At 35.6% G+C, this 22,621-nt stretch overlaps 1 protein-coding gene across 1 annotated transcript in view; it reads right to left on the bottom strand.

Annotated features, from left to right (window-relative positions):
* Positions 1 to 22,621, bottom strand: part of USP53 (ubiquitin specific peptidase 53) — a 37,942-nt gene that overhangs the window by 6,158 nt on the left and 9,163 nt on the right. Inside the window, exons 3-14 of the mRNA XM_065633630.1 lie at positions 20,963 to 21,055; positions 16,900 to 17,034; positions 15,138 to 15,251; positions 14,969 to 15,051; positions 14,521 to 14,626; positions 13,574 to 13,720; positions 12,938 to 13,087; positions 12,297 to 12,468; positions 11,256 to 11,405; positions 9,943 to 10,086; positions 8,965 to 9,697; positions 5,578 to 5,651 (exon numbers count right to left, since the gene is read on the bottom strand). Of these exons, the coding sequence (XP_065489702.1) occupies positions 5,578 to 5,651; positions 8,965 to 9,697; positions 9,943 to 10,086; positions 11,256 to 11,405; positions 12,297 to 12,468; positions 12,938 to 13,087; positions 13,574 to 13,720; positions 14,521 to 14,626; positions 14,969 to 15,051; positions 15,138 to 15,251; positions 16,900 to 17,034; positions 20,963 to 21,055 (2,101 nt within the window). The remainder of the gene's footprint in view (positions 1 to 5,577; positions 5,652 to 8,964; positions 9,698 to 9,942; positions 10,087 to 11,255; positions 11,406 to 12,296; positions 12,469 to 12,937; positions 13,088 to 13,573; positions 13,721 to 14,520; positions 14,627 to 14,968; positions 15,052 to 15,137; positions 15,252 to 16,899; positions 17,035 to 20,962; positions 21,056 to 22,621) is intronic.

Below are 22,621 nucleotides of genomic sequence, written 5' to 3'. Positions count from 1 at the left end.
GAATATTTATGGGAAAACATTGTTCCTGAGTGAGCCCCTGTGACTCTGGCAAGGGACAAGTAATTAACCTGAAAGTTCAAAATTGCTCCAGTGGGCCATGGCATCAGAGCTAACTAAGGTAACACTTCAAACAGAAAACATTTCATTCTGCTACAGATTTTAATGAACTGTAAATCACTTTATTAACAAAAAAGCACAAGCTCTGACACATTATTTTCTGTGAATATTTCCAATTCAGTATTTAATCTTAGTCCCAATTTCAGGATACAGTCCTAGGAATGAATTAGTTAAAAAATTTGCTAATTAGCTAGATTAGCTAGCGTTTTGAGCTTTCAGACTTTGAACATATCGACTTTTATACAATAGCACATATACTTAAAAATCCCTAATAAATTGCCCATACAAGTGTTCTATAATTCCCCAAAATGCCTGATGTGAAGAGCACTCCAAGCCAAACTGTTAAGGAATTGAGCAGGTTCAATCCTTCCCAGAGGCAGTACCAGAACCCGGTCAGGAGGAGGCAGCAAAGGTTAATTAGCAGTTCCCTTGGTGTGACCGTGGCACATTCAGCCAAAGCTGCTCAGTTGATACCAGGTGGTTTGTGCCTTCAGAATTCCAGCTAACTTAAAAATAGATGTGTTATTTTCTCTTCTGCTGACAGGATATCCATGCATGGTTATAACCGAACGCAGACGCAATTGGGAATTTTGGCTCTAGGTTCTTTGCAAACCTAAATATGGGACAGACAAGCACTGTGCTCAGCTGGAGACTGACACCCTTATCAATAGGTCATAAGAATCTTACCAGTAAATGAGATGTAACTCTGGTTTCTCAAGTATAAACCAGTCTGCTTTTAAGATTTATAAACATCTATTTTCACATCTGAATAGCCAATCTAGATTTTCAAAGGATTAACAGCCATTCTATAGCCAACAGGTAAGACAGATAAGTTCTCCTCTAATATATCCATTTACACCTACGGAACATTTGCAAAAATCTGCAAGTGCAATTTCTGAAGGAAAAAAAAAATCAGTTTCCTTATAGTGTGTTTTAGCTGCATGTTTCCCGTATTTTTGATTACTGATTTTTTTAAGTGACCAACAAAAAAACCCAAGGAGTAATATTTTTGTAAGAAGTACTGTGGCAATTCCTCTCCCTGAACCCAGACATTTTTCTATATTCAATTGACGTGACAGATGAACTTACTGGAAGCTTTGGAAACATGGAAGAAAAATACTGCCCCAGTCAAGAAGGTTATACATTATAACTTGTCTAAAATAGAATATTATTTTTAAAAAACACTGACCATCTTAACAAAAAAAATCCTAATATTCAAGAAACTGTCATTTTGGAGCAACATTCAGTTGCAAAGCATTTCTTCTATATTCATTAGTGGGTTTTTTTTGCTGTGGCTTTAAACATCTGGAAAAAAATGAAAATAAAGTTCCACTATTGTTTTTTTGGGGGGTAGGATACTATAAATGTGCATGTGTTTGAGAGTTTAAATAACTTCTGAGGTGAAACAACAGTTGACAAAGAACACCAACTATTACCCTGCCTTTATTCTGATCTGCCTGTCTCAGGAAGTTTATCAGGTTTCTGGTTTAAAACCCAAACCTCAACCTTTGCATCATCTATTTTAAATTTTAAACTTCTCACATTAATAAAGTGAATTACAAATGTGAGAGCACCTTATATTTCAGTCTTCATGGGCTGCTTGGCTGTATTTGGAAATCAAGAAAGTTTAGGGGGTTGAGGTTTTTTTGTTTGTTTGGTTTGTTTGTTTAAACCATAATCTAGAATTTAAAGACACTCCAGAAAAGCATTTATTTGTTTTTGTTTCATGTTAAGTATTTAAACCTAACCTTCCCAACAGAAATGCCTTTTATTAAAATCATCAAGAGCAGCAATTTCATGAAGACATCTGTACCTTAGGAATCAGAGAGGGTTGTCACGAAAGCCGCTAAAACCCCTTTATGATTAAAAGTGATCATCAGTAGCTAGCACAGAGACTGCTCTGAAAATCCATTTAAAAATACTAGAGCCCTTAGCTATTTCCAAGAATTATTGTAATCTTTCTTCAACTTGAAGAATGTAAGGTTGGAAGTTTTCCCCTCATACTGTTCATGTCACATGTTCTTTATAAACAAAAAAAATTAGCCTCCACAGTTCAAGTTCAAACTTCATAAACACCAACTCATTAATATAAATTACAGATACCGTTTCTGCTTACATCATCCATCATTACTTATGCACATTTTCCTGCCAAAATCTGACCACACGAATTAGTGATTGGCCTTGTGGGACATTTGCTTAAGCACTTGTTACCTATTGCTTACTACCAGTGAAAGAAGCAGCCATTTAATCTGCCTAACCGCTGTGTGATCCAATGTTACTATCTTTATAACGCTCTAACAATAAGTTTATTTTTGTAAGTCAAGGACAGAATTCCAACTGCTGAACAGTGGCCTTATTCAGCTCCAGTTGAAAACAAAGAACTGGTAAGGCACAGTTATATAAATGGTGGGCATAATTAAACATCCAACATAATTTCCATAAGAAGCTTTCCACACCAAAAAAACACCCAGAGATATTTTTTCCAGTTGCCATGAGCAGCTAACAAGGATTTTGTACATTCCATTCCTCTCTCAGAAAGTACTGGGCATTGTTTCTTAAAGTACTGTTTTCTAGGAGTTTGTTTGGTACTCACCTACCAATTCATGTCTTGTTCATCATATTCAGAGATAAAACATAACTGTAAATGACTGCTATTGTCCTTGCTTAAGGTGCCCCGACACACTTTTTAGCCAACCAAAAAACTGAGTCCAAATAAACCTTTAAGCCCACTTACATGTGAACTGATCAAATTCCTCAGATATCTTTCCAGCCCATTAACTACTTCCACTAAAAGTACTGCTTTCCAAAACACGCACACATGTGAGAACTTCACAGTTGATTTAGAATGCATACCTCTTTCTTACGAAACTACTCAAAAGTTAGTTACTGAATTAGAATTACTGAATAGATAGGATTTTATCATCGTTTCATGACAATTATTGTGACGTTTTATGATAACTCTAAGGATCACTTGGAATCACTACACTTTTTTAAAGAAAATGTATGATGCATGTTGAAAGTTATAAGTATACTTAAGTGCGGTACATGGTTCTTTCCAGATAATACACATTACTAAGCTTAAACATTTTTTAACCCCCTATTTCTCATTCTGACAGAGTCCTTTATATATTTTTCACTAGTGGTTTTTGTTTGTTTTTTATTTTTTTGCTAGCGGTGTTGAATTTTTTCACTAGTATGGTTAAGTATAGTATAGTACAGAACTAAAGCAGAATAAATGTCATGCAAAACCAGGTCTTTGCATTCCACTCAATATCAATTTAGAGTTAAGTTTTTTGTTGTTGTCACAATAAATAAACACCAAATTAGTTCTCTTTCTACAACCAAAAAGAAATTGGAATAATTACAACAGTGGTATGGCAACCTTCCCCCCTGCAATTCAAGTCTTAGAAGAAACTAAACTGTGCATTATTTGAAATGAAGTATGATATCTATAAAAATCAAACATTTCCTGGGGAAGCGGCCTAATATTTAGTGCACCTCTTTGTACAAGCACCATTCCATTGTTCCAGTAACAGCAGATAATGTTTTGGCTGGCCTCATGCTGACCTATAATATTTATAAGTCCAAGGCATTTATCAACTTTATAAAAACCCAGCAGACATATTAGTATGTAAAAGGAAGTAGACTTCCTTATTGCAAGTGTTTCTTCCTGATATTGCTTCATATCTTGAAGGAAAGCAAATGGTACCACAGTCTACCCACACATTTTAAAAATCTTCCTTAGTATCCACCAAGAAAGCTCATGGAAATGCTTTTGGGGAAAACACAGTGAGTGTCTTTTGGGGGGCAGGAAGGGACTGGATGATGGGAAACGAATGTACACACTTGCTAAAACAAAACAAAACGAAACATTAACCTGAGAATTATGTTCTCAAAGCAGAATATAAGCAATGGAAATAGATACTTACATGTCATCATTTCCACTGGATTAAAAAGAAAGCATTGATTAAGGCTAGTGAAAATGAATTATACTGGATGTTTTATGCCAGCAGAGAGCCATCCAAAATCACAGAATCATTGAACGGTAGAATGGTTTGGGTTTGAAATTAACTTTAAAGATGATCAAAGTCCAACTCCCCTGCCCTGGGCAAAGACATCTTTCACTGCATCAGATTGCTCAAAGCCCCATCACCTGACCTCGACACTTCCAGTGACATTACCCCTTGTCATGTTACTACAGGCCTTGCCTAATACTGGCAAACAACAGTGGGTTTGGTTCCTGTACAGAGAACCTACACTGGCCTGAAGCAGCTACACACGGGCCACGTAATGAGAAGGCAGTGGCATATGACACGCACAAGGAAGGACAAACTGTTCTATCAACCTATAAAGCAAACGACTGGCAACAAAACACATCAGGAGAGAAGCACTGTTTCAAGAAGAATCATTACATCCTGATTATCTAACAATTTGTAAAGAAACATAAGAAGTAGCTGTGGCCTTCCAAGACAATACTTACATGTTCCACCCCAAATTACTGTCTTTACAATACAATCAAGAGCTACAAAAAAAAGAGTCACCTAGCCTGTTACTTTGGTGCTGGAGGTCATGTGAAACAACTGTTGGGGAGACATGTCGTGCTTTTACATGACTCAGTACACAGCTAGGCGCTGCCAGTGCCATCTGAAAGGACATGCTAAGAACAGGTGAACTTCCACTGTGCAGATTCATGGCATAGCACAGAAGTAGGCAACTCTCACTGTTGCTACTGTATTAACACAATTTTCCTCATATGATGGTGAAGCGCTGTAAACAAAACAAAACAAACCCACCAAAACCAAACCTGCACACCACAAAACCAACCAAGCCCTCTGTCTGGGAAACCATATATAATGGCAGATAGCTAAAAATCTGTTTACGCTGTACGTGTGCTCTACAAGAAAGCCAAGAAACTGAACAAATTAAGTGCCCTGTGGAACAGAATGCTTCAAATACCCATGAAAAAGTGATACGGTTATTGAACTGCTGCTCCATCACATTTCCATCAAAACGTACCCAGAAGGGCTATGAACACTTTCTATCTTTACCCATCATCAGTCTAACTCACTGAAAAGGTTAAAAACGTGAACAAGAACAGAATTTGGAATTCACTGTGAAGGAAAAAAACCCACAAACCAGATTTCTTTTGCCATTTTAAAAAGACAGAGTACACTGGCTATGATGAATCAGCTCTTCACTGAAAAAAGTATACAAAAATATTCTAACATCATGTCCAAAACAGCCACAAATTTCATGCTGATTTTCTTCTAATCCACCTAAATTTTTCAATTTTATGAAATGTCATGACATTAACTTATGCAGCAAATTTATAAAATACAAAAGGCTAATCAGAAGTCTGTCCATCTCTTGCGTGATATTAGTATGTTAGTATTAAAATTTTGTACATCTACACGAATTTTTAGAAAACCTCTTATTCTTTATACTAGTTCAAGTTCTTACCATAGAAGCTTCTGTTCTGCTGGGATCCTGAATGTAACACATTGTCAGCTTTTTTGGTCAACAAGTTCTGTTCGCTGTAAAAGAAGCATACATGTAAGTTGAAGGCTTAAACTACTGATGCATGGTCACAAGCTTTATTGTCTTGAATGAGTACAAGCATAAAAACTTTGCCTATGTGAAAACAACTCTTATCATCCCTGTCACACTTTTTACTAACTCACACACATTACAGAAGATAGATAATAGTGGTGGACCTTTAACACTTTTAATGCCGCTCCCACACATGACAGCCTGTGCTCATGCAGAGAAACTTAAGGTTACCTAAATCCTTTCATATGGACAGGTAAAAAACATACAGTTTGTGAGGCTGGCATTCCGATGTTGTTCTGGAGATTGGATGCCCACTCATCCCAGTACTACTCTAGAGTACAACAGCAGCACACCTAATATGCAGCACACAAGATCATGAAAATTTGCTTTTTAATATCTCATCAGCCTGCTTAATAAAGACAGCTGGTTCCCAAAGTTATCAACAAGAGAAAAATGAAATGTCATCTGTGAGAAAGAACTACCAACTGTTCTTTTTCTTACTGTGAACCAAAGAATTTCATAAAAATTTCCAAAAAAGTGTTTATTAACAGAGATCACTTAGAAAGCAGGATGGTTTTACATACCTGTTTTTTGGAGTGATTTTGAAATGGAGCAGATAACACTGGTCACCTAAATCACTTGGAAGTTTTACCTAAAATTACCATTTTAGTGCAGCAAAAGAATACACCCATGTGGTACTATAAGGTTTCCAATTTATCAGTATCAACTATGTCCAAAATGAATATATTTTTCAGCACTAATAGTTTACAACCTGAATATTCCAATGTTAAACATATAGCTGTACCTGACTACAAGAAGCTTAAGCTTTCTAAAAATGCAAAAATCTCACAAGTATCAGTATCTTAAGTATGTGTAACCTGTTAGCTAACATTCAATCCAGTAAATTTTCCTAGTTTGCCCTTTGCCATTTATTAGTACTTAGTTGTGACAATATGCATCATTCTTCTAAGTTGCAATTACCACTTGGTCCTTCATTCATAGGATTTTCATTTAAAAAACTTTTTCTCAAACTGGAAGAAAACTGGAGGATTGCAGCAGCAAACCCGAGGCAGGGGGGGAACAAAACAAAACAAACAGCAGATGTAGTAAATCTTGCTGCTTTAGTTAAGAGCATGCCAATCCAGACAGGGAGCTGACAAACACCCTGCCAATTCCTTCCTTCTCCAGGAGTAAGGCAAGGAAGAAAATATGCAGTGGCAATTTAAAAAAATTAAAAATAAAATACTGTTATTGAAAGGACAGGAAAACAAGAAAAATACTGAAAGGATCAGGAAGAAGGGAGAAAAAACCTTATAGAAAACAAAACACTTAAGTCATCATTTTTACCTTCTAAAAGAACTCTCACATAATCAATTTGTATTGTGCTGGTTTTATGCGACAAATCTCAATGGGTAAAAGGGAACGAGTGGGTGTAGTCAGTCAGTTCTAATTACCGGTTACATAAAATTCTTCTGAAAGCCCCAAGAAGTCATTTTTATTTTTGTTTGACAAATATTTAAACAACAGGGTAAGCAGATTCTTAATGAACTAAGTTGCTTCAAATTTATCATAATCTTTTTCATAAAAAGACATGCAGCATTTGGGCATCCCTTACCTCTTGGGCATGTTTAAAAATGAGGCATGATTAAAACTGTAGAAATCACTGTTCAAGGCAACTGTAAGCCATGAAAATACAAACATGGCTTGGAGTGGCTTTACACATATTTATATTATTATCCAATAAAAGTCCATAAGATTCTGGTATAGTGAGGTTTTGTACAGTTGGGTGGGAGGAGAAAGGCGGGAGTGGGGGAGGAGAAGAGCAGAATAGATAAAGGCACGAGGTAAGAAGTGCTTTTTTAATGGGAAGTGGACACCACAGTCATAATCTCCAGTCCAGGAAGTTCATAAAGCAGCCAAACAGGTCAAAAGAATACACTTAAAAAATACCACTCTATCTGTTGTCTTCTTTCATAATCATCTGCTACCAGCTACTGGTATAGACTGAATGCATATTAGAGAAATCTTTGGTCCTATCCTGGCACGGCCATTTTTATGTCCTTATTTATGCTTCTATATGTAAAATAAAATAATTCCCTAGAAAACTAAGAACTAAGCAAATAACTGATTTTGTTTTCTTGCAGTTCCAAAATAATCAAAGGTATTTCAATTTTGGTTTGATAACTTGCTATAATACTTTATTAAATAAATTTTAAAATTTTGCATCTCTGCTTAGAGAAGTCAGAGCCTTCTCATTTCCTGGTATTTGCTATTCTCTTTTCACAAAAACGTATGACTAAAAATTTGCTCAAATCTAGCAATAATTTGTGACTAAGCTTGGTTTCACAATTGTACTCTTCCATTTTATGGACATAAACAACATTCAAAAGAAGATTGTATGGGTTCTAGTGGGAACTAAGTTTCACATACGGTTTAAGATGCACAATACAGAAAACCACGTGCAGAAGGTTAATAACTTTGTATTTCACATCTCCACATAATCATTTAAGTTGGAAGAGAGCTCTTCAGATCATCTAGTCCAACTCCTCCTACCAAAACAAGGGTCAACTACAGCAGGCTGCCCAGGACCACGTCCAGTCGGGTTATGAGTATCTCCACAGAGACCCCGCAACCTCTCTGGGTAACACGCTTGTTACTAGCGTACATCAGTTCTCAGTAAGTTTAACACAATTTGGCTACTAACCACATTTTTGGCCAGTTTTAGTAACTTTACACTTTTCCACAAAGATTTCTTTCAAACAGGTCAGTGAATTATCAAGTGATCAATATATATCTGACGTGTTCTAGAAAACGGAATGTCAGAACAATGACTAGTAACAGTATACTGAGATTCATCTACTGACATTCCCATCTTTTTATCGGGGGCCTGTCTGTACAACTGCGATAGATAAGATTTATATAGACTCCTGTATTCCATTACAGATGCAAGTTACCCACAATCTAAAAAGCTTGTAACTAAGGAAGTGTAGCAATTATTTCAAATTAACACACCCTGCCCCTCAGCAGGGCTTAGCAGTTCTGGCTCAGCGCCATAATAATGTGGCTCAGCGCCTTCCACACAGAACTAGTGTTGCAGCCTAAGAGGGAAGGTAAACTTTACCCTTAATTGTCCGCATCCTTATTTCTAGATATGTTACTACCCTTCTACATACCTGACCTCAAGCATATGAAGTTCCAAAGCATGTTTTCTTGACTGGTTTTGAAACACATGAACATCAGAACAACTTATTTGACTGTAAAGACAATCTGTGCGAGTTCTAAAAGCATAAGCGTTACCTGCAGGAAGCACTTTCTTTAACATTCTTGACATCTGCTGGATTGATTCCTTCAATAACAGGTGAGTCTGGGTTTGCAGATCCATTGCTGATATGATCACTGCTTTCATATCCAGATTCTGTCCTCTGAATTTGCCAGTTATCACCATGGATTTTTCTCTCTGTAAATCCTTTGCTTTTTTCAGCATTCCCTTTCCCCTCCGAATCCAGTGAACTTCGACTTCCTGTATCCTGTTTTGTTTCATCTTCATATATAGTCATTAAACCTTTCTGAATTGGGTTCTCTTTTGGCCAATGGTTAAAGCTTCGCTCCTTTTCATGCTTAGGTTTATTGTTCAGATTTGCCTTGTGCTTTGGGCTATGCTGTTTTTTCTCAGTCTCACTGAAAATACTGTCTACATTTAGGGTCTCTCGCATAGGTTTCCAACCTTTACTTCTGCTTCTGCTGCTGCTGATACTTCCTTTGTCCCTAGATTCTTGACTAGTGTCTGTATCATAGCCAGTGACAACATCAGTCCGGGTCCTGATCATTGGTTTCTCCCCAGCAGGAAAAGCTTCTGTTTTATTTGATCCAAGCACCTGTACAGAAAGCTTTGCTTGGTGAGGTGCACTGTCAGGCTTATAGGAGCCTCTGCCCTGGCTGCTGTATATGCGCTGATCAGCACATTGTCTAAGTCCATTTCCAACTGGAGGAAACCCCGACTTAACATTGGAACGATCTTCCCCAATCAGATCTTGTAAGAAGGAAAAGAAAAAAACACCATTAAAGGGCTCATTAATATTTAACTGATATCATTACAGTATGTATTTTTCTTATACTATCTCAACGAATTCAGTACATATTTCAGAATACTGAAAATGAGGAAACTCCAATCTTACAGTCTGTTCTCTTAAAAGGAGAAAAAAAATCTGCACAGCTAGTACTGATGCTAGAAGCTATTTAACCCATTCATTATCTGGTCACATTTTTAAAACACACCTCTTTGTCTCCCAGACTCTTTTCTTGGTCCTTTGTCTGCATCTTTTCGTAAAGATGAGAAGTTTTTCATATCAGCAGCTTTCTGAGCACACTCTCTGGATAGGTCCTTTAGCCTGTCCTTTTGATCACCATAACCCAACTTAGCTGCAAAATTAGTTTTTGTCAAAGATCATTACTGAAAAGTTATTCATAATCAAATACACAAATATATTTATGTACCACAACATTTAAAAATTAGTACTACTTAAAAAGACTAATGAATTACATAACACGGATTAAGAAAATGAGAGATATATAGTATAGATACAAGTGTAGAGGTATGTCCAAGGAGTCCACTAAATGGAGCTAATTAAAGTAACCTTAGTATTATGTCAAGCATATCTTACGAACACCTCAATAAAATTGAATGCTCAAGCCATTTTCAAAGCAGGCACTATTTACATCATTTTTTTTAATTATACTTAAAAACTGAATCTAAATTTAATCTTGTCTAAATGTGAAGGTTTGCTTTTAACAAAACAGTGGAGTCACTGCTTATGAAAACAAATCTATTTCTGAAAAGGTAAATAGTGAACATTTTTGAGTCATCACTCCATCAAAAAAAAGTTATCAAGCTGAGCATTCTCAGTTTTAAAAAGTCTAGGAATTCAACAATAATGACAGAGGAGAAACAGATCACAAGAGAAGGCAGCACCTCTCTGCCTGAGAAGTATTGGGAGTTTGGGGCAAAGGCATTGACAAGTAATGCAGAAGTCACTGCCTCATATGACTAAAAGCTTGACTTCCTTGAAAGCCTAACGTACAAATAGAATGGATTTTTAAACAGGTAAGACAAATTTTTTTACTCTTCTTTCCAAACATAAGATGAAGTCCATTAATATACAGGGCTACAAATAATGCTGCATGTCACAATACTGTTGGGTAACAGCGTTCCTCAAATAGCCAATGATACAGAGAACCACATCACGTGCTCCAAAAGGTGAAACAAACTTCAAGTTTCTAACGTGCCTTTTAACCAATAATAGGATTGGACGATGTTTGAGAAATGGATCAAGGCCTCAAGAGCTACTTTCATACAGGAATAACAAGGAGTAATAAGCTTTGCATTTACAGTGCTCCAGAAAATTTAACATTCTATGGCAGATACTACTTAAACGTTAGTCATCATTCAAAGATTCAATCAAATCAATGATGGAATTCTTGCTTTAGAAATAGTTGTAGTCTAGAGGTTAGAACACACCTGAAATGCTGCCAACTTAAATATTTCATAGTGAAAGATGTTTGGGGTTTTTTGGGGGGTGAAAAATACATACCTGGACCTCTACCACCACTAGCTTGAATATGGCTTCTACTAAATGCTGAATTATCGGGCTGAAGTTTTTTATTACTCCTTTGATTAGTGGGGTCTCCAATTCCATTCTCTTTCATGTGGTCTGATTTAGGAGCAGGATGTTTTTCAGATCCTATCAAATAACATATCTATCTTTAGAAATAAAAGGCTTCCTAATTTAAATCTAAATTAAAAAATAAGAAAACTTTAATTGCAGATTAAAAAAAAACACAGAAGAAAAAAAACCCCACCGCATTTCAATATGCTAGGCAATAAGGTTCTGTAACATTTTTTATATTGCTGTATTTACAATGGCAGACTGTAGTGGAATAGGGTCTTCAATTCTTTCTTCCCTGAAGCAGTTTACGTCCTATTGCTACATGTGAAGAGGAACACGTCAAATTCAATTGGCCTTTTATTCAATTTACTTGCATGTTATGTTTAACATTAAAAACCAAAACAGAACAAAACCAAGACAGCAGTACAGACTACAGAACCAAAAGACAGGATTCTTACATATTGAGGCCTACGCTATAAGAATCTCTGAGAAGTTTCCTGCAGCTCTTTCTGACTTTTCCCAAAGTTCTGAATTGGTGCTCTGTGTGTGTCTATATACACACACACACAAATACACACTCTCCGAATACAAGTCTGTATTTGTATGATGCTTTACTTAAAGTATCTTTTTATAGCATTTTAAAAGATACTTTAAATGTATCAATCCACACATAAGAACATCCACATATACAAATATACTATAATTGCCTTCTGAAATTTTGATCAATCTACAAGAGAAAAATATATTTTCCCCATTATCCACGACCCTCAATTTGTATTCCCATATCAAACACTAAACACAGTTCTAATATTGAATATATACACTAATCTTTTTTCTTTTGAGACTCTTTATATAATTATTGATAAAAGTATTTAAGAACAAAGCACATATCCTATTACCTTCTCCTTTATAATCTCTATTTCAGAAATAGAGTTGATACTGTAATTTAAAAAAAGTTTTAATTACCCAAGTCTTCCCCATTTCCTCCTGCTGCTTTGCACTGAGACCAGTGAATAATCTGCTTTGGAGCATCTTCTGGAGATACAGCTGTGCCATCTGGGTTAGCATAAAATAGCAATAACGGCTGAAAGTGACATCGAATGCACTTGGAGACCACATCTTTCCATTTTGTTCCAATCTATGAAAATTTTAAAAAAAAAGGTTGCTTTATCAACATCATCGAATCCAATTATGGAAAGAATAATTTATTAAGCGACAAACACCAAATGCCTAATTCCAAAGGTACATTAAGATTAAATATTTTGGCATAAGTTATATAAACTGTGGCAAAAAGCTAGAACCAGTATTACATGGGCTAACAATCAGAACATCAACACTATAAATACAGCAACCAGGAATTAAGTCTTCTCTTTCATTAAAAGAAGTACAAATTCAACAGTAGACAAGTGCATTAACATTCTGAAACATTTGGAAGGCTGAACTGTAAAATAGTGAAGCCAATTCTAACATTCATTTGTGCAAACTGATCTACAAAACCAAAGGCTCATTAAGACATTTGTTTGACTTGTTTCTATTTTAGTGTCAGAAGAATGCATTCGAGAAAAGTAACGATTACTAAATTTGGTAGCAGTAAAAACAATATTTACCTCTTTCACATTAGCATCATCAAACAGCACCCATTTGCAACTCTTGGTGTGAAAGGCAAAGGCACAGTAATGTCGGCTCGTATAGCAAATCATTCCCACAAGAAAAAGTTCACTGTTTTTGGCATTTTCATCTGTAACCCTATAGAACAGCTGTAAAAATAGTTACATACTTTAAAAATATGTGTAAAATTTCCAGACCTACTACTGGCATTTCACCAAGGCAATTGGTATTAAATACCTGTTTTGTTATAAATTTTTTCATGCATATAAATAATTGTTTTTTGCACTTATTAGGTCTATTTCAATGTTTACTTTTGCAGAGTTGAAGGGGTAAAACAATAATGTTCAGGAATAATTCCACAAATTTCAAAGTGAACATGATATTCCTAGATATTCAACTAGGAATTCACCTACACTCATCTTTGTACTTAGGCACAAGACTAACAATTCTGATGAGACTTCTTCCTCTCACAGAAACTATATCAACATTACATTATAAAGAATGGTAAAGGTAGACGTAAACTTTGTGCATTTAAAAAAATACATATATATATATTTGCATATATTTACATATACATAAAATACAAGTTAAATTAAATTCTAGAATAAGCAAATAGTAAGTTTTAGGTCAAATACCCCAGGAAGATAAAGTTGTGTTGCCAGATTCCGCATAACCTCTTCTGTCAGGTCAGAGTGTTCTGAATCCCAGACTAAACCGATTGTGACAATTTCGGGACAATTCATAAGAACACGACGAATTTTTATTTTTTGACCACAGTTACTCTAGGGAAAAAAAAAAGTGATAGAAAAGAAAACAAAAGATATGTAAAAAATGGAAGTCCAAATTTGAGTTACTAGACAGGAAATAGTGCAATAAACCAACTCTGCAACCTCTTCTAAGTCTCAAATTTAATCACGATGTTTCTCACAATTTAAAGATAAAAAGTAAATTCTTCATCATAAAAACACTCTGATGAAGACTACAGCTAAACTTCCACATCCAAGCACCACCTTAAAACAGAAGTCTCTGAAAACATGGAAGTCACCATGACAATTTCTCTTTTGTTTCCCCTCCATTTCATCATTTAAGCTTAGGTCTGTATGTTCTGTGTACTTCTCTATGGTTCCTAAATTAACAGTACTGACATAGGACCATTTAAAGAAGAGAGGAATTAAGCAGAACAAGCTAAAAGAGACTACTTTTCTCAACAGAAGCACAAAATTATTCCAATAGAACACAATGTTGTCAAGCTGTCGGTGTATATGAACTAAAGCAGCTTCACTCAGAAGATACCTGTTCCAACCAACCAAAAAAACCTAGCTGTATGTTGAACGTGAAATGAAGAATAAAACACAGACCTAATACCTTGACTTTCTAAACGGGCCACTTGCACCTACAATACCACGTTTACCTTTAACTAGAGCAAAACCAGAGAGAACTTTAAAGGCTTCTCTACCCTAACCTGGGCTGCACTTAAATGTTCAGAAGTAATCCTGCTTTTAGGGGAATACTTTAGCACGATTTAATACCCTAAAAAGTTCTCCCTTGTATCTTAAAGTAATGCAACATCTTTTGTACTTACAGGACAATTTCTATAGTCATCAGTAGTATTTGCTGCCTGCAGCAACTCTGCAAACATTTCCGGCTTGAGACGTTCATGCCTCTCCATCATTCTTTCTACTTCATTACTGTAAAAAATAAATGGGGAACATTGTGGATCTCTCTTCTTAAGAGTTAATGAATTTCGGTCAACTCTCAACTCTACCTTATGACTAAAAAGAAAAGGTATGGAGGTAAAACAGTAGCAATATGTACTGTACAGTAGCAATACACACTTTTTGTCAAGCTCTCTCTACGTCTTGCTTTTGCCTTTGTAATCCAAATGTTACTTTTAGACAGAATCTCAAAAGCACATTTTAACAAAGGAATACTCGTTCACTTTTAACATTTACAGCATTTCTCTGGCATGCGTAGATTATTTCTGGAAGGGTATCTCATTTTTCTATATATACAAGAGTAAAATCTCTTACCATAGGGCTGTGGTAGAAATATAACGCACAAATTCCGTAAAAGGCAGTGGGTCTGATGATGCTCCACAACTGCGACATACACACTACAAAAATAGAAACACTTTTGTTTTTATTTACCCAGGACAGTGGAAACAAATTATTTGTTAAAGCAATCAAATAAAGGTCTGACCTGTTCATACAGCGTCATAGCAAACTTCTGATGAGAAATACAGGACTTTGAAGTGCACATATCTGTTTCACTGTTTGGCACTAGGTGAAAATGAATCCTCTCAAGGATATTTTCCTAAACAAAAATAATAACGTAAATATAAACAGAACTGATGAAGTCATAATATATGAGCAACATCATAGTTTAATACTCCAACAACTACTCCCTTTGGTTCCAAATGGTCCACCTACAAATTTAATGTATATTTAATTCTGTCCCTATTCACAACCCAGTGGATGGTAATTCTATTTCATCTCAATGTTTCCAAATACGAACAAAACCATATTAGACAACAGTTACCCAACCGTTCTTCCAGAGTGCCTTCTCCTTTGAAGGAAGTGAATCTTCAAGAAAAATTTAAAAAGCTGTTCTTACAGTAAGACACAATATTAATGTCATAGCACGCGATGACTGAAATACTTTTGGGATCAGGCCTCTATTTCAGTTCTTCATCCTTTTACATTTTTCTCTGCACATCAATCTGATCATCTGATCATGTTTAGCATATGTCAACACAACAAGTACCATTGACAGAAGCATGGAAAAAGCTCATAAACAGCGCACGCCTGATCCCATCCCAACTCCCACTTTTTAATTCTAAAAAAACCCAAACCACCACACAAAAAAAACCACACACAAAAAACCCCACCATAAACCACCACCACTACCACAAAAATACCCTGCTTGTCACCAGCTTGGCCCCTGAATCAGCATAGTCATTTTTTCCTCTTTTGCCAAAAATACCTGAGGTAATAGGAAGAAGTCAACCTATTCAGGTAGATCATTCAGACAGCTGGTTACTTCAGGGGTCCAAATACATTTTGATTAGATGGAGCACTAATGAGAGATTCTCTTTTATGACAGCAATCAATTAACCTGACAGCAAGAACTCAAACAGCCACTTTCAGGAATTCTCCATTGGATTTTCCTATGTATGTGAAAATGCATCTAGCAGGTAGGTACTTATTTGTAGGTACTTTTAAAGGATGTCCAAAGCTGCAAGCAAACAAAGCAGCAACCACATCTTCTGTCTCCCAGATCTGTGTCTGAAGGAATGTTGATTTTTTTGTTGTTTGTTTGTTTTTAAGGTGAACAATTTTGATTGACTAGCACAGAACTTCTTGGAAAGGCTTCTTTACCAGTGCTCTATGTGATTCTAAGTTGTCTTTTATGGCCACAGTAGTGGCTCATGTTTTTCAGGGACATACTTCATAAAAGCAGAAAGTAACTGCAGCAAGAGCCTTCAAGTATTCATTCACTCTTAGATGAGAAAATGGAAATCTAATCTCTTCTGCAAACTTCAGCAATAAGCTGGCTCTTTCATCAGAACATATTTCAATAGCTGATGAGAGGGAGGAACAGATTATATATTCAAATCTGTAGGTGCCTCCTCTCCTGAGAAGAAAACCTTTCTCTCCGTCCAAAAGCTTTTAGGAGTAATTGAGGGTTCATCCTCCTCACTGACCTCCTGTAGTAATAATGTTTCACATATTCTTCTACCTGAGCTACAGAGCTAGGGAAGAAAGTAGGGAGCAAATGCAAGATTACTCCATCCCACATTACCAGACACTTACTCCATGGGTCTGTTTCCCTAACTTGGCATAAAAGGGTCAGTAATATTACTTGTATCTCACCTGTGAGCCTGGAGCTACCAAAACAACAGGTCAGCTTGTCATCCACAAAACTAACATAATTCTACTCAACTATCACAAAGAATACTTACAAAGCATTCTGCTGCATCATCCATGAATCCAAGCTGGAAACGCTGTTCATCTTTAAAACTTTCTGCCAGGGCATGTCTCATATTATCTGATGGGAGTGCTTTTTCTCGACTATGTTGAAATTGTGAAAATATTGCCTAGGACGAAATAGATCACTTAGCTTCATTAGCCACTTGACTGGACATTGTGGTTCTACACAAATACATCAATTCTTATGCAGCATGCCTAAACAGCAAATACATTAAAAGATTTATAAATCCATGCAACTTTAGAAATTACTGTTTTCTCTTAAAGTTACTTAGGTTCTGTGTTCTGGTACTCCTTCCATTATAAAATGTTATGCTACTAAGCTGAACTTTGAACTACTAGAAAAACAACATAAAAGTATATAAAAATGCAAGTGATTTGCTTTAGCTCCCAAAAGGTACACAGCCCTGGTCTGTAGTTATGCAGCCTTTTTTAATTTGGCCACTGGAATAGCAGTTCATGCACAAGTATCTCATTTTTACAGAGAGTGTGTATTTCTTAGGGCATAATCTAGTACTACTTGGGTTAGTTTAACACCCAACATTCATTAAATAACATACAAGTTTACATTACTACTTCAGACAGGAGTGTATCTTTATTAAAATAATGGATATGCAAAAAACTCCGCTAAATTAGGTAGAATGATGATAATTCTTATTATCAAATCAGATCTCTGTTGAATCGGTGCACAAAATACAAGCGAACAGGTCAATATCTGCAGTTCCAGAACATGAAAATAAATTGCACTTGGTTGTTTTCTTCATTTCCTAGAAGAGAGAGTTGGCTGCTACTTTTCTTTCCGGTAGATATGTATGAAAGTGACCTCATCATTTAGCAAGTAAGGGAGGTTGATTTTAAAAGAACTAGAAGTTAAAAGCTATTAAATGATTGAGAAAACATTTGCAGATACTAAAGTGTGTATTCCACTGTCAAGAATTCTAAGTCAAACTCTAGAGGAAAAATGAAAAGAAATTAAAACAAAGCAAATCAAGAGAAGCCACGTAAAATATAAATAAGGATATGCATTCTTCACATAGGTCTCCCAGGTTAAAAAAAAAAAAAAATCTGTTGGATAAAAGGCAAAGATACAACAGATATGCAAAGTTTCAGCACTAACAGAAAGTAGTGCTGATGCATTCCAGTGTGTCTGTCAAATATTTAAACTTCCTTCTCATAACAAAAAGCATGGACTACTGATAAAAATTATAGTCAATATCTCAAAGTAAACATCCAAAATTAAGTTTTTTAACAGATCTGGTAATACAAATTAACTCTGCTTTGAAAACATTTATCACTTCTCATTTTGGCTGCTAAGTCATTTTGGTATGCAACAGAGCCTTAAGAGACCAGCTTCAAAAAAAAAGTACAGATAAGCAGAGTTATGCAGATATGTATGCTCATTTTAATGGCCTGCATAGTCAAAATCCCACCCCAGTGTTATCCTGAGAATATCCTGAGCAGGTTTAACTCTAAGAATAACACCAAAAGAACAAGATAATGGGTTGAACTGAAGTAAATCAGAATTTATTGGCTGTGCTTTTAGTTTATAGAAAAGGCCGAGAAAAATCCCTCTAACTCTAGAGTAACACCTGCAAAGAGGGGGGGGAAAAAAAAAAAAAAAAAAAAAAAAAGCAAGCCAAATTCCCTTGGGACGTGTTAAAAAAACCCCAATAGACAGAATATCCTTCTTTATTGGTGAACAAGTAAGAAGCATTAAAACAGCTCAAGCCCACCAAAAAAACCCAAACAAAAACCAACCAAACAAAAAACAACCACAAACCCACAACCTAAGCCACAAACAAGTTACTGAAATGCATCCTCATCCAGCATATACACTGCAAGAAAATCAAAATAGCCCTGGTTCTGAACACAGAACAAACAGAATCAGTCAATTAGTATCTTTAAAAAGCAAGAAAGCAAACCCAGTAGTGTACATAATGACTGAGGAAAAATACTTCCAAATGAGTTAACCATAATGTTTTGAGTTCAATACCTAGGCTATTGGTTATGGAGTTATAAACATCGCAATTACATTGTTAAAACAGTGATGCAAAACCTTACTTAATTTGCACTGGAGCCCCAAAAGCTACATGAAGAGAGAGGATATTAAGGTACAGCAAGTGGTATGCTTAGCTTGAAAAAAAGAAGCACCTGATCTTCACAAGCGCACCATTAGAATGGAACAACTCATTACTTACAGGTTCAATTGCAACACACCATGAGCAATACCTTCTTCATATTTCTGAGAACGGTGTAGCTGCCACATTTTTTTTATTATGATTTCTGTGATATGATTAGTCATTAAGAGGATATAGTGTAACATATACATTCCAGGACTTGGCGCCCTTCAATCCCTCTACATTTCTTAAAGGTGGTTCCAGTTCAGCATTGACCAAGAATGTATACTACCAGAACTTCACATGTAGTATGGGTCAAATCAAAAGGAAAAGACCATAAAACTTACTTTATATTATGACATCAGATATTAACCTGAATCCATACACACACAAACTAAGGAAACTAAAGCTATCATCCCAAGATCGACACAGGATTTTATCTGAAAACATAGGTATGCCTGAGCTATGGTCTGAACTTTATGTACAAACAAGACCAAGTGTCCAGCACACAGAAGAACTTGACATGCATGAAAGCACTGGTAAAAACAAAAAGTCCCAACAAGTTCTGTAGAGTCGACAGCTTGTAAAAAGGTTGGAATAAAAGCCTCAAGAAGTAAGTCTGCTTATGTGTATTCTCAAACTACTTCACCTTGTCGGCTTTTTTAAATTAACCATTTTAACCAAAGAAATAAACCAGCACATTTTAGAAAATCTATGTTTGGAAAAAGACAGAGACGCATTCAAAACCAGCTGTACCATAGTACAATCACAATAAACACTAAAAATGGCTGAACAAACCTACGTGGTACATATATTATACACCTCTTGAAAAATAAAATAAATTTCACTGCAAATGGTTCTTGCCTAAAATGCTTATTCAGTAACGAGGTTTGCTTTGTGAAAATCCCCAAGAATTAACTCTAAAATACTTGGCTTATCCTTGCCCACAATTTAGCATAGTCAAAAACCACTTCCTCAATGAATTACATTTTCAAATAGTGTTGTCCCTTTCAGCTCTCTCCAGACGAGTGATTCTCAGTTCTTATATCACTATATCTGCAACTATATTTGCCTACACATTCTACAGTCCAGTACTAGAATCCTCAGTGTCTTTAGACAAATTTCAGTAAGAATAGAAAGTACATATTACTCAAAAAAACCCAACCAACCAACCAAACAAAAAAAACCCAACACACCACTACACATTATTTCATTGGATTTTTATCCCAATGAAACAGAGCTATCATGCTCACAGCTATTATATGTCCTTAGTAACTGCAGGCAGCTAAATACTAGTGCAGTAGAAGCAATAAGAATCTAACAGAATACAAGATTTGTTTGCAGACTTCAGATGAGTTCCAAAACTGTTTGAAACACAAGGTGTATGCACTAGTTCAGATATGCAGATCTGTTTAACTTTCAAACACAAAAAAGTTACCAGCTTTCATCATCCAGCACGACTACTTGCCTTTCATTACTTACAAACAGAAAAATTAAGTTTTGCAGTTACCATCAACTACAGAGTAAAAAAAGAATCTTGAGACCAGACAGTAATACAGTTAAAGAACTGTATTCAAACACTACAGGAAAGAACAAAAGCATGTGCATGCAAATAGAAGAAAAAAAAAATCTGAGAGGCTAGTAGAAATTTTCAAATAAGCTATACTATCTTTTAATAGACAAAAGCTTTATGCTTAAGCAGATTGTAAAATTTGTGTGCTGTAAGATTTATTCTTTAAACACAAGAAAATATTTCTGTTACAAACATCTCTTGCAACTGACCTTAAATCTAAATTGTTTCTTCACACAAGAACGATTTAGGGTCACCCAGACATTTGTAAGATAGGGATATAAATTAGGAAAAATTAGTAAAATTATTTTTCCCTCATTTTGCAAAATGATTCTTCCAAAAATTATTTACCTTTAAAGCACAAAATATGCACGCATCTCCCTGACACACATGTCCAGTTAAACCTCTTAAACTTCGTCGAAATATGTCAAGTTGCCACAATACCTATAAAAATAAAGTTTCACAGAAAATATATTAGTTCTGAAGGCTCCATGTTTAACACAGAAACATATAGTAGATTTTCTTTAAAAAAAAAAAAAATCACATAATACATACAACTTGAGCACCAACATTGCTACAAGAATGAAGGTCCTTTTCCATTCATTTGGTAAACTGTGGAAGTGGAAGGTTCTCAGTCACCACTCACAAAATTTAGATCTCCATTTTAAACTTTTTGAACCAATGGCAAACGATGTACTTTGTGTGGAAAAGGATCTGAAATACTCTTAAGGAAGCAAGCAGCAAGCTAAACTGTGTACAGAGGTTGTAATAGTCTTCTGGCTTTACAGAAGAGGAAAGCAGCTATAGGGTTTACTTCATTTCTCTTTCTCTTTCCCTCTCCCTCCCTCCTTCCTCCACCTTTGTACTTTCTTTGAAATAAATAAATAAATAAATAGGATGGGAAAATGGAAACTGAATTGCTAGGTAAAGTGCAATCATCATTTCAAGTTAAGTTTATACTACATTCTTATGGTTTCTTACTAAAATGATTGCTGTTACACTTGTTTTTCCACAGGTAATCCTGGTGCTTAATCAGACATAAGTTTCTACCTTTTATTTGTGTAACTACTCTATATAAAAGTAATGTCAGCTTGGCGACACTACACTGCTTACAGTATCTAATGTCTTATAGGTACACAATCAGTGTAGCAGTTCAGAAAGCTGCCCATTATTTAAAAAAAAAAAAAAAATAAAAGGACTCCTCAAGAGGCATAGTAACACAACAGTTGCAAATCCTGGGAAAAGAAAAATCCTATCTGTAAACATAAAAGCTAAAATTAATTAGGATGCACTTGAAAATGAGTATCAGAACTTCAGTTCTGAAGGTTGAATGAAGGGGAAAAGAACACATTTCTCCTTGTAAAACGTCACCAACACCACCATTTGATAAACAACAGTAGGTTGCGAAGTAGTAGGATTGTGTGAAACTATAAGTAAAAATGACTTAGGGTTTAATTTTAGGGCACCCTAGGGGAAAATAGCAAAACTGCAAGATAATATAGGTCATGCTGTTCCCATTGAGCAAACTCATTCTACTAAATCCATTGTACATTTTTAACATACTTAGATACCATATACATGCACACCATGTAAATATATTTTTCATATTTTTGATGTTTAAAACCATATCACTTTTAAGACAGAGTTTTTTTAGGAAGTCTATGCATCTATTAAGCCCTTTGCCAGTTTGGCAAGTAATTCTGTACAATTTGAAAACGATCAGGTCCAAAATCTAGGCATTACAACTATATATATATTGTTCTGCTCTTTTGCACAGCCTAGAAATTTGTTGTTGTTGTTAATTTTTAGATTTTAAAAGACTATAGCATATACTAAGCTGTGCCTGGTATTCTGACTTGCAGACAACCTGGAAAGACTAGGACTGCCCTGACACAGAATTCAGCAGTCCCATGCTCCCTGTTGTGAGTAGGCTTGTAAAAGCTCAATTTTTTATCATGCTAATGTCACTGAGAGATCTAAAGAGCCAACATTTTTTCAATTACAGTTCAT

This window comes from Caloenas nicobarica, chromosome 4 (assembly GCF_036013445.1).
Source record: "Caloenas nicobarica isolate bCalNic1 chromosome 4, bCalNic1.hap1, whole genome shotgun sequence".
NCBI classification, from domain to species: domain Eukaryota; kingdom Metazoa; phylum Chordata; class Aves; order Columbiformes; family Columbidae; genus Caloenas; species Caloenas nicobarica.
This window is presented reverse-complemented; position numbering and strand designations above follow the sequence as displayed.